Here is a 13,228-nt window from a genome sequence, read left to right on the forward strand (position 1 = left end):
AGAAACCCCACCATGTCACTGACCCAAGCCTCCACGCTTGGGGGATTCACGTCCCTCCACATTAACAAGAGCCTTCTCCGGGCTACCAAGGAGGCAAAGGCCAGAACTCCAGCCTCTTTCGACTCCTGCACTCCCGGATCCTCCAATACCCCAAATATCGCTATCCCCCAGCTCGGTTTTACCCGAGTGTCCAAGACCTTGGACATAGCCTTTGCAAAGCCCTTCCAAAATTCTGTAAGTACCGGGCACGCCCAGAACATATGGGCGTGGTTTGTTGGGCTCCCTGAACGCCTCACACACCTGTCCTCTACCCCAAAAAACTTACTCATTCTCGCCCCTGTCATATGCGCCCAGTGCACTACTTTAAACTGAATCAGGCTAAGCCTGGCGCAAGATGAGGAGGAATTGACCCTGCCCAGGGAGTCAGCCCACAGGCCTGCATCCAGCTCCTCGCCCAGCTCCTCCTCCCACTTGCCCATCAGCTCTTCCACCGAGGCCTCCTTAGCCTCCTGCAGCTCCTGGTATATTTCCGATACCTTGCCATCCCCTACCCACACAACGAGACAGTCTCTGCACTTAATGGTCTGCTGTTCAGGTTCCCACCCCCCGCCACACTAGCTTAAACCCTCCCGAATAGCAGGAGCAAACCTCCCGCCCAGGATATTTATTGTGCCCCTCTAGTTATTTATTATCTTGAAATAATTTATGTACTTGGTTTCCCAAATCTCTTTGCTCCTTTACAACTTTGGCTTCTGACAATTTAAATTGATCTTTCTTTGTCCAAAGTGGATATGGCCACATGTTAACATATTATTGACCACTCACTTAATCAGTCAAGTGTCTATTTGTAACTCACTGCTCACATCTGCTCTCCTTACTAGTCCTTCTCATTATGTGCCAAGTGTCCATTCTTTCACCCAAATCATGACTAAATGCAGTGAACATTAAAATCCCTGAGGGACAACATTCGTCACATCCTGTTATAGGCTGATAATTTTAACTCTGTCAAACCTGTGAATGTACAACCTTGAACAAGATGGTGATATTCATCTTCAAATTGAATATAATCCATATGATTAATAACCAGTGCTCAAATAACAGTCTGAAGATAATGCAAGTTAGTCCAATTTTATCAAAGTAATGATATTCGCAATTTCCTCTGCACAGGTGCATCAGGCCAAAACTATGTCTATTTAGTTGTGATGAGATTTACTATAGTTTCTGATCATTCTAATAATTCAAATAATTTTAATTAAAATACCTGTGAAATGTTGAATTACAATTTCTTTCTGTTAATAAATGCTCATAAAACTTTCTGCAAACATATCTTTTGAAAACCTTGCCCACCACGTGAACTGCATATTCCACTTGTTTCGGGGTGTGGAAGGAGATTCTGTAATAACCTTCAAAGGGAATAGAAATATAATTGAAAGGTATAACTGTGGCACGGATCTGGAGAAAGAGTGGGGGTGTAGAACTAATTGGGTAGCTCTTTCAAACAGTTATTGGCATGATAGGCCGAATAGTCCCTTCTGTGCTGTTACATTCTTTGATTCTCCATGGTATTTTATAATAGACGTGTGCAGTTAGCTGCAGGTATCGGGTTCTCCTGAGTATAAACTGATCTTTCATGGACATTACAATCGAAATTTAGGTTGACAAATCTGCTGTCGGAGTGAGGCCTTTTTGCTTGTGTAATTGTGCCACAGTCTCTGTGTTACACAGTGGAATCCAGCTCTGGCATTGAATACAAATGTGAAGTGGGAGAGAATGACATCTATCATGCCAGCATCAAAAATATTTTGTAAAGTGAAAGCACCTGTGGATGGAAAAGCATGGTGTGGTTGAAACTCAATATAAGTTTATGTTGAAGCCTGCAGTGAGCTTCAGAACACTAATCCAAATATTTTTTCTGTCTCTGTTTTTGCCACAAAATGTGTAGCATCTGAACGACTGGAACTCCCAGAATCCAGACTGTCTTCTGCTTGTCATTAAAGAATTGGTGCAGCAGTACCATAAATACCAATGTGATCGACTACATGAGAGCTCACGCCTTATGTTTGAATATACAGCACTACAGGAGGGGCCTGAATTTGGCGACAACATGGAAATCTATGCAGGAAGAAAGAATAACTGGGTAAATTTGTTGTTCAATAGATACTAAACGAGTGACTTATTCACGTATTTTTTGATTTTAATAGTAACTTCACGTGTAAAGAGGGATACTGTATCATTACTCAAATGCTCCGTATGTCTATGTCTTCTCCATCTCAGAGTCATGAATCTTTTTGATTATATTAATGTGAAATCTGTACTCATCAAGGTGAAGCCGCACATAACTGCAACATAACTTCTCAACTTCGATACTCAATGCCATGACAGATGAAGGCCAGCATGCCAACAGCCTTCTTCACTGCCCTATCTACCTGAGATTCTATTTTTACAGAACTGTGCACCTGAACTGCAAGGTCCCTCTGTTCCACGATACTCCCTAAGGTCCTCCCATTCACAGTGAAAGTCCTACCATGATTTGACTTTCCAAAATGCAACACCTCACACCAATCTGTATTAAACTCCATTTGCTGTTTCTTGGCCCACTTCTCCAGCTGATCAAGATCCTGCTGCAATTTTTGATAACCTTCCTCACTGTCTACAATGCCACCTATTGACTTCCGCTTGTGACCATGGAGTGATTGGTCACATAAAGGGCTGTTCCTGTTCAAAGTCACAGAAAAGGGCTCTTTTTACCCAGAATTTTGATGAAAAGGCGTAGGTGAATGTTAGAGGAGTAGTTTACTCCTGGAATGTTATGGCTTCAGATCACCAGACCCGGCAGAAAACATGAGAGGTTTGGCTGGAAAGTTGAAAGTCTTGTGCTTCACACAGTCTCTTCTAACATGATGGCAGGGAGGGGCAAGCTATAAGGTCCCAGATACAGGAACTGACGACTTTTATCAAGGAGCAATTCCATAAACAGAGGAAAGAAATGCATGAAAATCATGCAAAGGCCATTGCAGAAGCTGTGACACCCCTGAAGAGTACTTTGGAGCGGATGGAGAGTTGTTTGGAGGTGCAGGGGTCACAGATTCGGGAGATTGAAGGAGTGATCTCGGACCACAGCGATCGTGTGGTGGCTCTGGAAGCGGAGGTGGGGCTCCTAGGAGACCTTTGTAAAACGCTGAGGGCAAAGGTTGAGGAGCAGGAGAATACCTCAAGAAGACAACCTGCGAATAGTGGGCCTGCATGAAGGGGTGGAAGATGCGAGTGCCACGAGGTACGTCTCGAGGATGCTGGCAGGACTGGTGGCAGAAAGAGTGCAGATAAGGCACCTGAAGTGGACCGAGCGCATAGGTCTCTGAGGCAAAAGCCTAGAGCTGGGGAGCCGCCGCGGGCGGTGATCGTGAGACTCCATAAATTTGTGGAAAAAGAGAAAATTCTACGGTGGGCCAGGGAGAAGCGTAGCTGTGACTGGGAGGGAAATAACGTCCAGATTTATCAGTAAGAAGTCTTACAACACCAGGTTAAAGTCCAACAGGTTTGTTTCAAACACGAGCTTTCGGAGCACGGCTCCTTCTTCAGGTGAATGGAAAGGCTTGTTCCAGAAATGTTTATATAGACACAGTCAGAGATGCCCCGGAATGCGAGCACCTGCAGGCAATCAAATCATCAAAGATGCAGAGAGAGAGGTAACTCCAGGTTAAAGAGGTGTGAATTGTCCCAAGCCAGTTCAGTCGGTAGGCCTCTGCAAGTCCAGGCTTGTTGGTGGGGGCCGAATGTAATGCGACATGAATCCCAGATCCCGGTTGAGTCCGCATTCATGCGTGCGGAACTTAGCTATAAGTTTTTGCTCAGCAATTTTGCGTTGTCGCGTCTCCTGAAGGCCTCCTTGTAGAATGCTGACCCGGAGATCAGAGGCTGAATGTCCTTGACTGCTGAAGTGTTCCCCAACTGGAAGGGAACAGTCCTGCCTGTTGATAGTCGCACGATGCCCGTTTATTCGTTGTCGCAGTGTCTGCATGGTCTCGCCAATGTACCACGCTTCGGGACATCCTTTCCTGCAGCGTATGAGGTAGACTACATTGGTCGAGTCGCACGAGTATGCGCCGCGTACCTGGTGGGTGGTGTTTCCACGTGTAATGGTGGTGTCCATGTCGATGATCTGGCATGTCTTGCAGAGATTACCCTGGCAGGGTTTTGTGGTGTTGTGGTTGCTGTTCTGAAGGCTGGGTAATTTGCTGCAAACAATGGTTTGTTTGAGGTTGCGCGGTTGTTTGAAGGCCAGTAGTGGGGGTGTGGGGATGACCTTGGCAAGATGTCCATCCTCGCTGATGATGTGTTGGAGGCTGCGAAGAAGATGTCGTAGTTTCTCCGCCCCAGGAAAGTACTGGACGACGAAGGGTACTCTGTCAGTGGTGTCCCGTGTTTGTCTTCTGAGGAGGTCGGTGCGGTTTTTTGCTGTGGCGCGGTGGAACTGTCGATCAATGAGTCGAGCGCCATATCCCGTTCGTACGAGGGCATCTTTCAGCATCTGTAGGTGTCTGTTGCGCTCCTCCTTGTCTGAGCAGATCCTGTGTATACGGAGGGCTTGTGCTGTGGCGCGGTGGAACTGTCGATCAATGAGTCGAGCGCCATATCCCGTTCGTACGAGGGCATCTTTCAGCATCTGTAGGTGTCTGTTGCGCTCCTCCTTGTCTGAGCAGATCCTGTGTATACGGAGGGCTTGTGCTGTGGCGCGGTGGAACTGTCGATCAATGAGTCGAGCGAGTATACACAGGATCTGCTCAGACAAGGAGGAGCGCAACAGACACCTACAGATGCTGAAAGATGCCCTCGTACGAACGGGATATGGCGCTCGACTCATTGATCGACAGTTCCACCGCGCCACAGCAAAAAACCGCACCGACCTCCTCAGAAGACAAACACGGGACACCACTGACAGAGTACCCTTCGTCGTCCAGTACTTTCCTGGGGCGGAGAAACTACGACATCTTCTTCGCAGCCTCCAACACATCATCAGCGAGGATGGACATCTTGCCAAGGTCATCCCCACACCCCCACTACTGGCCTTCAAACAACCGCGCAACCTCAAACAAACCATTGTTTGCAGCAAATTACCCAGCCTTCAGAACAGCAACCACAACATCACAAAACCCTGCCAGGGTAATCTCTGCAAGACATGCCAGATCATCGACATGGACACCACCATTACACGTGGAAACACCACCCACCAGGTACGCGGCGCATACTCGTGCGACTCGACCAATGTAGTCTACCTCATACGCTGCAGGAACGGATGTCCCGAAGCGTGGTACATTGGCGAGACCATGCAGACACTGCGACAACGAATAAACGGGCATCGTGCGACTATCAACAGGCAGGACTGTTCCCTTCCAGTTGGGGAACACTTCAGCAGTCAAGGACATTCAGCCTCTGATCTCCGGGTCAGCATTCTACAAGGAGGCCTTCAGGAGACGCGACAACGCATAATTGCTGAGCAAAAACTTATAGCTAAGTTCCGCACGCATGAATGCGGACTCAACCGGGATCTGGGATTCATGTCGCATTACATTCGGCCCCCACCAACAAGCCTGGACTTGCAGAGGCCTACCGACTGAACTGGCTTGGGACAATTCACACCTCTTTAACCTGGAGTTACCTCTCTCTCTGCATCTTTGATGATTTGATTGCCTGCAGGTGCTCGCATTCCGGGGCATCTCTGACTGTGTCTATATAAACATTTCTGGAACAAGCCTTTCCATTCACCTGAAGAAGGCGCCGTGCTCCGAAAGCTCGTGTTTGAAACAAACCTGTTGGACTTTAACCTGGTGTTGTAAGACTTCTTACTGTGCTCACCCCAGTCCAACGCCGGCATCTCCACATCAGATTTATCAGGACATTGGAGCCGAGTTGGCAAAACGCGGTTAGGTTTTCACAAGGCCAAGGCGGTGCTGTACCGGCGGCAGATCAGGTTTGGGGTGCTCTACCCGGCGAAATTATGGATTAGGTTCAGAGGCCGGGAGTATTATTTCAAGACCCCAGAAGCGGCCGAGGACTTTATTAAGGAGCATAAACTGGGGGAGAACTGAGTGGACAATGCTTGGGAACTGGGGTGCTGGCACTATGTAATGGTCGGGAGCATGTTTGAAGTGGGTGTAGAGATTGGGGGATTTTCGCCTTTTTTTGTAGGGAGGGGGGTTCTGTTCTATGTTGAGATTGTGAGGAGTTGTAGGGGTGAAAGGTTTATGTGGGGATGGATGATCCCATCCCCCCTCCTGTTTTATGGATCTGTTTGTGTTTAATATGTGTTTGTTTGCTTTTGGAGAAGGCTATCTGGAGTTCAGGAGAAGTCCTTGTTTGGGTGGGGGAGGGTAAGGCCAGCAGGAGGCCTTCTTCTTTGAGCTGAGGGGTGGGGTGGGAGAGGGAGGAGGAGGTCATTAGGAAGTGCCTTTGGGCAGGGGCAGCCGTGCTAGCAGGTTATGCTGGTGAACGGAAGTGAGGTGGTGGGGGAGAAGGCCAAGAGGGGTGGCCGGGTGTGGGGGGAAGTGGGAAGGAAAAGCGGGGGGGGGGGTTGCGATGCCGCAGGGGGTGAGAGATGATATGGTCAAGGGCGAAGAAAGGGGCCATCTGGGATGGGCTAGGTACAGAGTGGAATTAAAGGGGCAGGAGTTAAGTGGGGAAGATGACGGACGGTAGAGGGGATTGGAGGCGCAACGTGGAACATCCGGGGACTGAATGGGTCGGTTAAAAGGGCGGGTGTTCGTGCATCTCAGGAGCTTGAAAGCCGAGGTTGTCTTTTTGCAGGAGACACACTTCCGTGTGAAGGACCAGGTTAGGTTAAGGAAGGGGTGGGCCGGGCAGGTTTTTCACTCGGGGTTTGATTTGAAATCGAGGGATGTGGCGGTTTTAATGAGCAAAAGAATGGGATTCGTGAGTGTGCGAAAGAGGTGCGGGATCCAGGTGACAGATATGTGATTGTGAGTGGGGTATTGGAAGAGGCACCGGTAATGTTGGTAAATGTGTATGCCCCAAATGGGATGATGTGGGTTTTATGAGGGGGTTTCTGGCAGCAATCCCGGATTTGGCCACGTACCAGTTGATCATGGGAGGAGATTTGAACTGTATCCTGGAGCCGAGGCTGGATAGATCGAGCCCCAGGTCGATGGGTAGGGTATGAATGGCAAGGGAGCTAGGGGGGTTTAAGGAGAGGATGGGTATGGGGGAATCCATGGCACTTTCAGAACCCAGGGGGAAGGGAGTATTCCTTCTTTTCACACTTCTATAAGGTGTATTCGAGGATGAATGAAAATGAAAATCGCTTATTGTCACAAGTCGGCTTCGAATGAAGTTACTGTGAAAAGCCCCTAGTCGCCACATTCCGGCGCCTGTTCGGGGAGGCTGTTACGGGAATCAAACCGTGCTGCTGGCCTGCTTGGTCTGCTTTAAAAGCCACCAATTTAGCCCAGTGCTAAACAGCCCCTTTGTAGTGAGTCGGGAGATTTTGGTTGGGATGGAGGGGGCAGAGTATGGGGGATAGTTATCGCGGACCATGCACACCACTGGCAGGATCTTTGGTTCAGTATGGGATGAGAGCAGAGGCCGGGGTGGAGGTTTGACTCGGGGTTGTTGGCGGATGAGTTTTTTGTGATAATGTGCGGGTGGCGATTAAGGAGTACGTGGAGTTCAACAGTTCAATCAGAATGGGGAGGTGTCGGCGGGCATTTATTGGGAAGCACTGAAGGCAGTGGTCCGGGGAGAAATCTAATTTACAGTTCGTGCGAATAAGGAAAGGAGGGCAGAACATGACCGTCTAGTGAGCAAGATAGTGGAGGTGGACAGGGAATATTCAAGGGTGCCCACCGTGGAGGGATTGGCGAGGAGGAAAAAGTTGCAGGGGCAATTTGACAGGCTGACAACGGGGAAGGCGGTAGGGCAACTGCGTAGGGCAAGAGGGGTGCAATACGAGTATGGGGAGAAGGCGAGCCGCAAGCTGGCGCACCAGCTGCAGAGGCGGGCTGCATCCAGGGAAATATTGAAGATCCGGACTGGGGCTGAAGATGTGTTGTCAGAGCCAGGGAAGATAAATGAGGCATTTAGAGAGTATTACCAGGGACTTTATGAGGCAGACCCAGGAGGAGAGAAAGGGGACATGGGGTGGTTTCTGGACAAGTTGGAGTTTCCCCAGGTGGAGGAAGCAAAGAGGCAGGCGTTGGAGGAGCCCCTGGGGCTGAGGAAGGTGCTGGATAGTTTCAGGGATATGAAGTTGGGGAAGGCCCCTGGGCCGGATGGGTACCCGGAAGAATTTTATAAGGAATTTGCAGCGGACCTGGCACCACATCTGTTGGGGGCATTTAATGAAGCACTGGAGAAGGGGGAGTTGCCGGAGGCGATGAAGCAGGCAGTAATCACACTAATCCCAAAAAGTGGGAAGAATCCGGTGGAATGTGGGTCGTATAGATCCATATCAATATTGGACACTGATGTGAAAGTATTGGCTAAGATGTTGGCGGGGAGGATGGAGGATTGTGTCCCGGGGGTGGTTGCAGAAGGTCAAACAGGCTTCGTGAAGGGCTGGCAGCTCGCGAGTAATATAAGACAGCTGTTGAATATGGTGATGAATCCGTCGAGAGTTCTGTTACCGGAGTTGGTGGTGTCCATGGACGCGGAGAAAGCATTTGATCAGGTGGAGTGGCGGCACTTGTTCGAAGTTTTGGGAAGGTTTTGGTTTGGGCCGGGATTTGTGGCATGGGTGTAGTTGCTGTATGTGGTGCCAAAAGCGAGGGTGAGGACGAATTATACGAGCTCACGAAGCTTTAGGGGTACGAGGCAGGTGTGCTCGCTGGTGCCGCTGCTGTTTGCGCTGGCCATAGAGCCATTGGCGATGGCTCTCAGGAGGTCGGCAGAGTGGCAGGGGATAATGAGGGGACAGAGGGAGCATCGGGTGTCGCTCTGTGCCTTTTGCTGTATGTTTTGGATCCGTTGGAGAGTATGGGAAGGATTATGGGCCTGTTGGGGAGGTTTGAAGGGTTCTGGGGTACAAGTTGAATGTAGGGAAAAGCGAGGTATTCCTGCTGAATGAGCTGGCACAGCAGGCTAATTTAGGGGGGATGCCATTTACGGTAGCGAAGGATAGGCTTAGGTACATGTGGATTCAGGTAAAGGGGGAATGGGTGGGGCTCCATAAGTGGAACTTAACAAAGCTGGTGGAGGAGGCCAGGGAGGATCGTAAGAGATGGGATACACTGCACTTAATGTTGGCGGGGAGGGCCCTTGCTATTCAAAATGGGAGATAGAGAGAAAACAGGGAACTATAGACCAGTGAGCCTAATGTCAGTAGTCGGCAAGTTGCTGCAGTCCATTATCAGGGATTCCATAGCACAGCATTTGGAAAGCAGTGGTGTAATCAGACAAAATCAGCATGGATTTACAAAAGGAAAATTATCCTTGACAAATCTACTGGAATTTTTTGAAGATATAATTGAGTTGACCAGGGAGAACCAGTGGATGTAGTTTATTTAGACTTTTGGAAGGCTTTCGACAAGGTCTCACATGTTTCTAATCCCCATTCTCCTGCCTTATCCCGATAACTTTTAATCCCAATATTATTCAAGATCCTATCTATCTCTGTCTTAGCGACACTCAGTGATTTGGCATCCACAGCCTTATGCAGCAAAGACTTCCACCGATTCACCACCTTCTGGCTGAAGAAAGTTCTCCTAATCTCTGTTTTAAAGAGTCATCACTTCAGTTTGAGGCTGTAGCCTCGAGTTCTAGTTTTTCCTACTAGTCAAAACATCCTCTCCATGTCCACTCTATCTCGACCTCTCAGTATCCTATAGGTTTCAGTAAGACCCGCCCCCCCCTCATCCTTCTAAACTCCAACGAGTGCTTACCCAGTGTCCTCAACCGCTCCTCATATGACCAGCTCTTCATTCCAGGTATCATTCTTGTTCACACTTTTCCACATTGTAGTCCACCTGCCAATTCTTTGCCCACTCTCCTAGCCTGTCCAAGTCTTTCTACCATTCCCCTGCTTCCTCAATACAAATTGCCCATCTTTGTATCATCTGCAAATTTAGTAACAGTGCCCTCAGTTCCTTCTTCCAGATCATTAATGTATATTGTGAAAAGTTGATGTCCCAATGCCAACCGCTGAGGCACACCACAAGTCACCAGCTGCTATCCTGAAGAAGGCCCTTACATCGCCACTCTCTGCCACAGCCAGTCCTCAATCCATGTCAGTAACTTACCCTTAACACCGTGAGCTCTTAACTTATTTAACAGTCTCCTATGCGGCACCTTGTCAAAGACCTTTAAGGGTAGCACAGTGGTAGCACAGTTGCTTCATAGCTCCAGGTCCCAGGTTCGATTCCCGGCTTGGGCCACTGTCTGTGCGGAGTCTGCACATTCTCCCCGTGTCTGCGTGGGTTTCCTCCAGGTGCACCGGTTTCCTCCCACAGTTCAAAAATGCGCAGGTTAGGTGGATTGGTCATGATAAATTGCCCTTAGTGTCCAAAAAGGTTACGTGGGGTCACTGGTTAAAGGGGATAGGGTGGAGGTGTGGGATTAAGTAGGGTGCTCTTTCCAAGGGCCGGTGCAGACTCGATGGGCCAAATTACCTCCTTCTGCACTGTAAATCCTATGATTCTGTAAATCTAAATAGATCACCTCCACTGGTTCTCCTTTGTCTATACTCCTTGCTACCTCCTCAGAGAGCTCTAACAGATTTGTCAAACATGATCTCCCCTTGAGGAAGCCGCGCTGACTCAGTCCTGTTTCATCGTGCACTTTCAAGTACTCCGCAATCTCATTTTTAATAATGAACTCTTGAAATCTGAACCAATGACTGAAGTCAGGCTGACCGGCCTATAATTTCCCATCTTCTGCCACCCTCCCTTCTTAAAGTGCCCAATTAATTTTTTTTTCAATTCAGGGCAGGGTAGTGTAGCCAATTTACCGACCCTCCACATCTTTGGGTTGTGGAGGTGAGACCCATGGAGACAAGGGGAGAATGTGCAAACTCTACACCAACAATGATACGTGGCCTGAATCAAACCCGGGTCCTTGACTCTGTGAGGCAATAATGCTAACTAAAGCGCCACCATGCTGCCCTCCCTCCTTTCTTAAACAGAGGTGTTAAATTAGCTATTTCACAGTCCTCTGGTGCCCTCTCTACCTCCAGTGATTCCTGAAAGATCATCACCAATGCCTCCACAATCTCCTCTGCTATCTTCTTTAGAACCCTGGGGTGTAGTTCATTCGGTCCAGGTAATTTATCCACCTTCAGATCTATCAGTTTCCCCAGAACCTTCTCCTTGGTGATGGCCGCTACACTCACATCTGCCCCCGATTCTCCTGAAGTTCTGGTATCTCACTGGTGTCAGTTCCTCTGCCATTTCTTTGTTTCCTATTACCACTTCTCCAGCCTCATTTTCCAGTGGTCCAATGTCTATTCTTGTCTCTCGCTTACCTTTCATATATTGAAAAAAAACTCTTGATATTTTCCTTTATATTACTAGCTAGCTTACACTCATATTTCATCTTCTCCCCTTATTGCTTTTTTAGTTGTCCTCTGCTGGCTTTTAAAGGCTTCCCAATGCGCTGGCTTCTCACTAATCCTCACCACTTTGTATGCTTTTTCTTTTGCTTTTATGCTGTCCTTGACTTCCCTCGTCAGCCATGGATGCCCTTCGCCCTCCCCTTATCATGTTTCCTCCTCCTTGCGATTAATTTCTGTCATGCCTCCCGAATAACCCCTAAAAACTCCTGCCATTGCTTCCCTGCTCTGCATCCCTTCCAATCACCTGGCGAGCTCCTCCCTCATGTCTTTGTAGTTACCTTTATTCAATTGTAATACTGTTACATCTGATTCTAACTTCTCCCTCTCAAACTGCAGGGTAAATTCTATCACATTGTGATCACTCCCCCCAAAGGGTTCCTTCACCTTAAGTTCACTAATCAGGTCTGCCTCATTACACATCAAATCCAGAATTGCTTGATTGCTTGTCCCCTAGTTGGCTTTACCACCAGCTGCTCCAAAAAAAAACATCTCTTAGGCATTCCACAAATTCCTTTTCTTGGGATCCGCTACCAATAAGGGGTAATCCTTTTAGGACTGAGGTGAGGAGAAATTTATTCGCCCAGAGAGTGGTGAATCTGTGGAATTCACTGCCACAGAAAGTAGTTGAGGCCAAAATCTTGTGTAATTTCAAGAAGGAATTAGATATCACTCTTGGGGCTAAATGATTCAAGGGATATTGGGAGAAGGCAGGATCAGGGTATTGAACTTGATCAGTCATGGTTTTAATGAATGGTGGGGCAGGCTCGAAGGGCCAAATGACCTCACCCTGCTTCTATTTTCTATGTTTCTCTGTTACTCCACTTTCCTGCCTTCGCCCCATAACCTTGGATTCCCTGGGCAACCAAAAATCTAACTATTCCAGCTGTAACTATATTCAATGATGGCACATCCACAACCCGCTGGTGTAGATAATTCCAGAGCTTCACAACACTTTGAGTGAAGAAATATCTCCTCATCCTAAACGATCCGCCCTTATCCTGAAACCGTGCTCCCTTGTTCTAGGTTTAAGGATTGCAAAAGAAATAGGCATTTCAGTGGGACCCCGTAAAGAAAGAAATGAAGAACCTCAAATAAATTTAATTAAAAGAATTAAAAGTCAGAAAATAAAAGTAAGAAAAATAAATTGGGATTTGATGCTTTTAAAATTGCCGACAATTATTACAGGCAGAAATTAGATTTAACTTTAAATTATTCCCCCTTATGTTGTGTTTTTGCCCTTTTAATTACAAGGTCTAACTTTCTACAGTGAGCTGACTGGGCAAATAATGCATAAATTCAGTAGGGCAGACAGCATTTGGGGAAAGCGAAACAGATTTTACCACTGTGGCATGGTTGCACAGTGGTTAGCACTGTTACTTCAGAGCTCAGGTCCCAGGTTCGATTCCCGGCTTGGGTCACTGTGTGTGCGGAGTCTGCATGTTCTCCCCTTGTCTGTGTGGGTTTCCTTCGGGTGCTCCGGTTTCCTCCCAAAGTCCAAAGATGTGCAGGTTAGGTGGATTGGCCATGATAAATTGCCCTTAGTCTCCATAAAAAGGTTAGGTGGGGTTACTGGGTTACAGCGATAGGGTGGAGGGTGTGGGCTTAAATAGGGTGCTCTTTCCAAGGGCCGGTGCAGACTCGACGGGCCGAATGGTCTCCTTATGCACTGTA

General features: G+C 48.1%; 1 protein-coding gene across 4 annotated transcripts in view; it reads left to right on the forward strand.

Moving 5' to 3' along the window:
* The window catches only part of babam2 (BRISC and BRCA1 A complex member 2), a 318,522-nt gene that overhangs the window by 112,507 nt on the left and 192,787 nt on the right, over positions 1-13,228 (forward strand). For all 4 annotated transcript variants that reach the window (XM_038799057.1, XM_038799060.1, XM_038799059.1 and 1 more), the window contains exon 5: positions 1,943-2,137. In XM_038799057.1, coding sequence (XP_038654985.1) covers positions 1,943-2,137 — 195 coding nt within the window. The remainder of the gene's footprint in view (positions 1-1,942; positions 2,138-13,228) is intronic.

Source organism: Scyliorhinus canicula, chromosome 6, assembly GCF_902713615.1.
Source record: "Scyliorhinus canicula chromosome 6, sScyCan1.1, whole genome shotgun sequence".
NCBI lineage: Eukaryota > Metazoa > Chordata > Chondrichthyes > Carcharhiniformes > Scyliorhinidae > Scyliorhinus > Scyliorhinus canicula.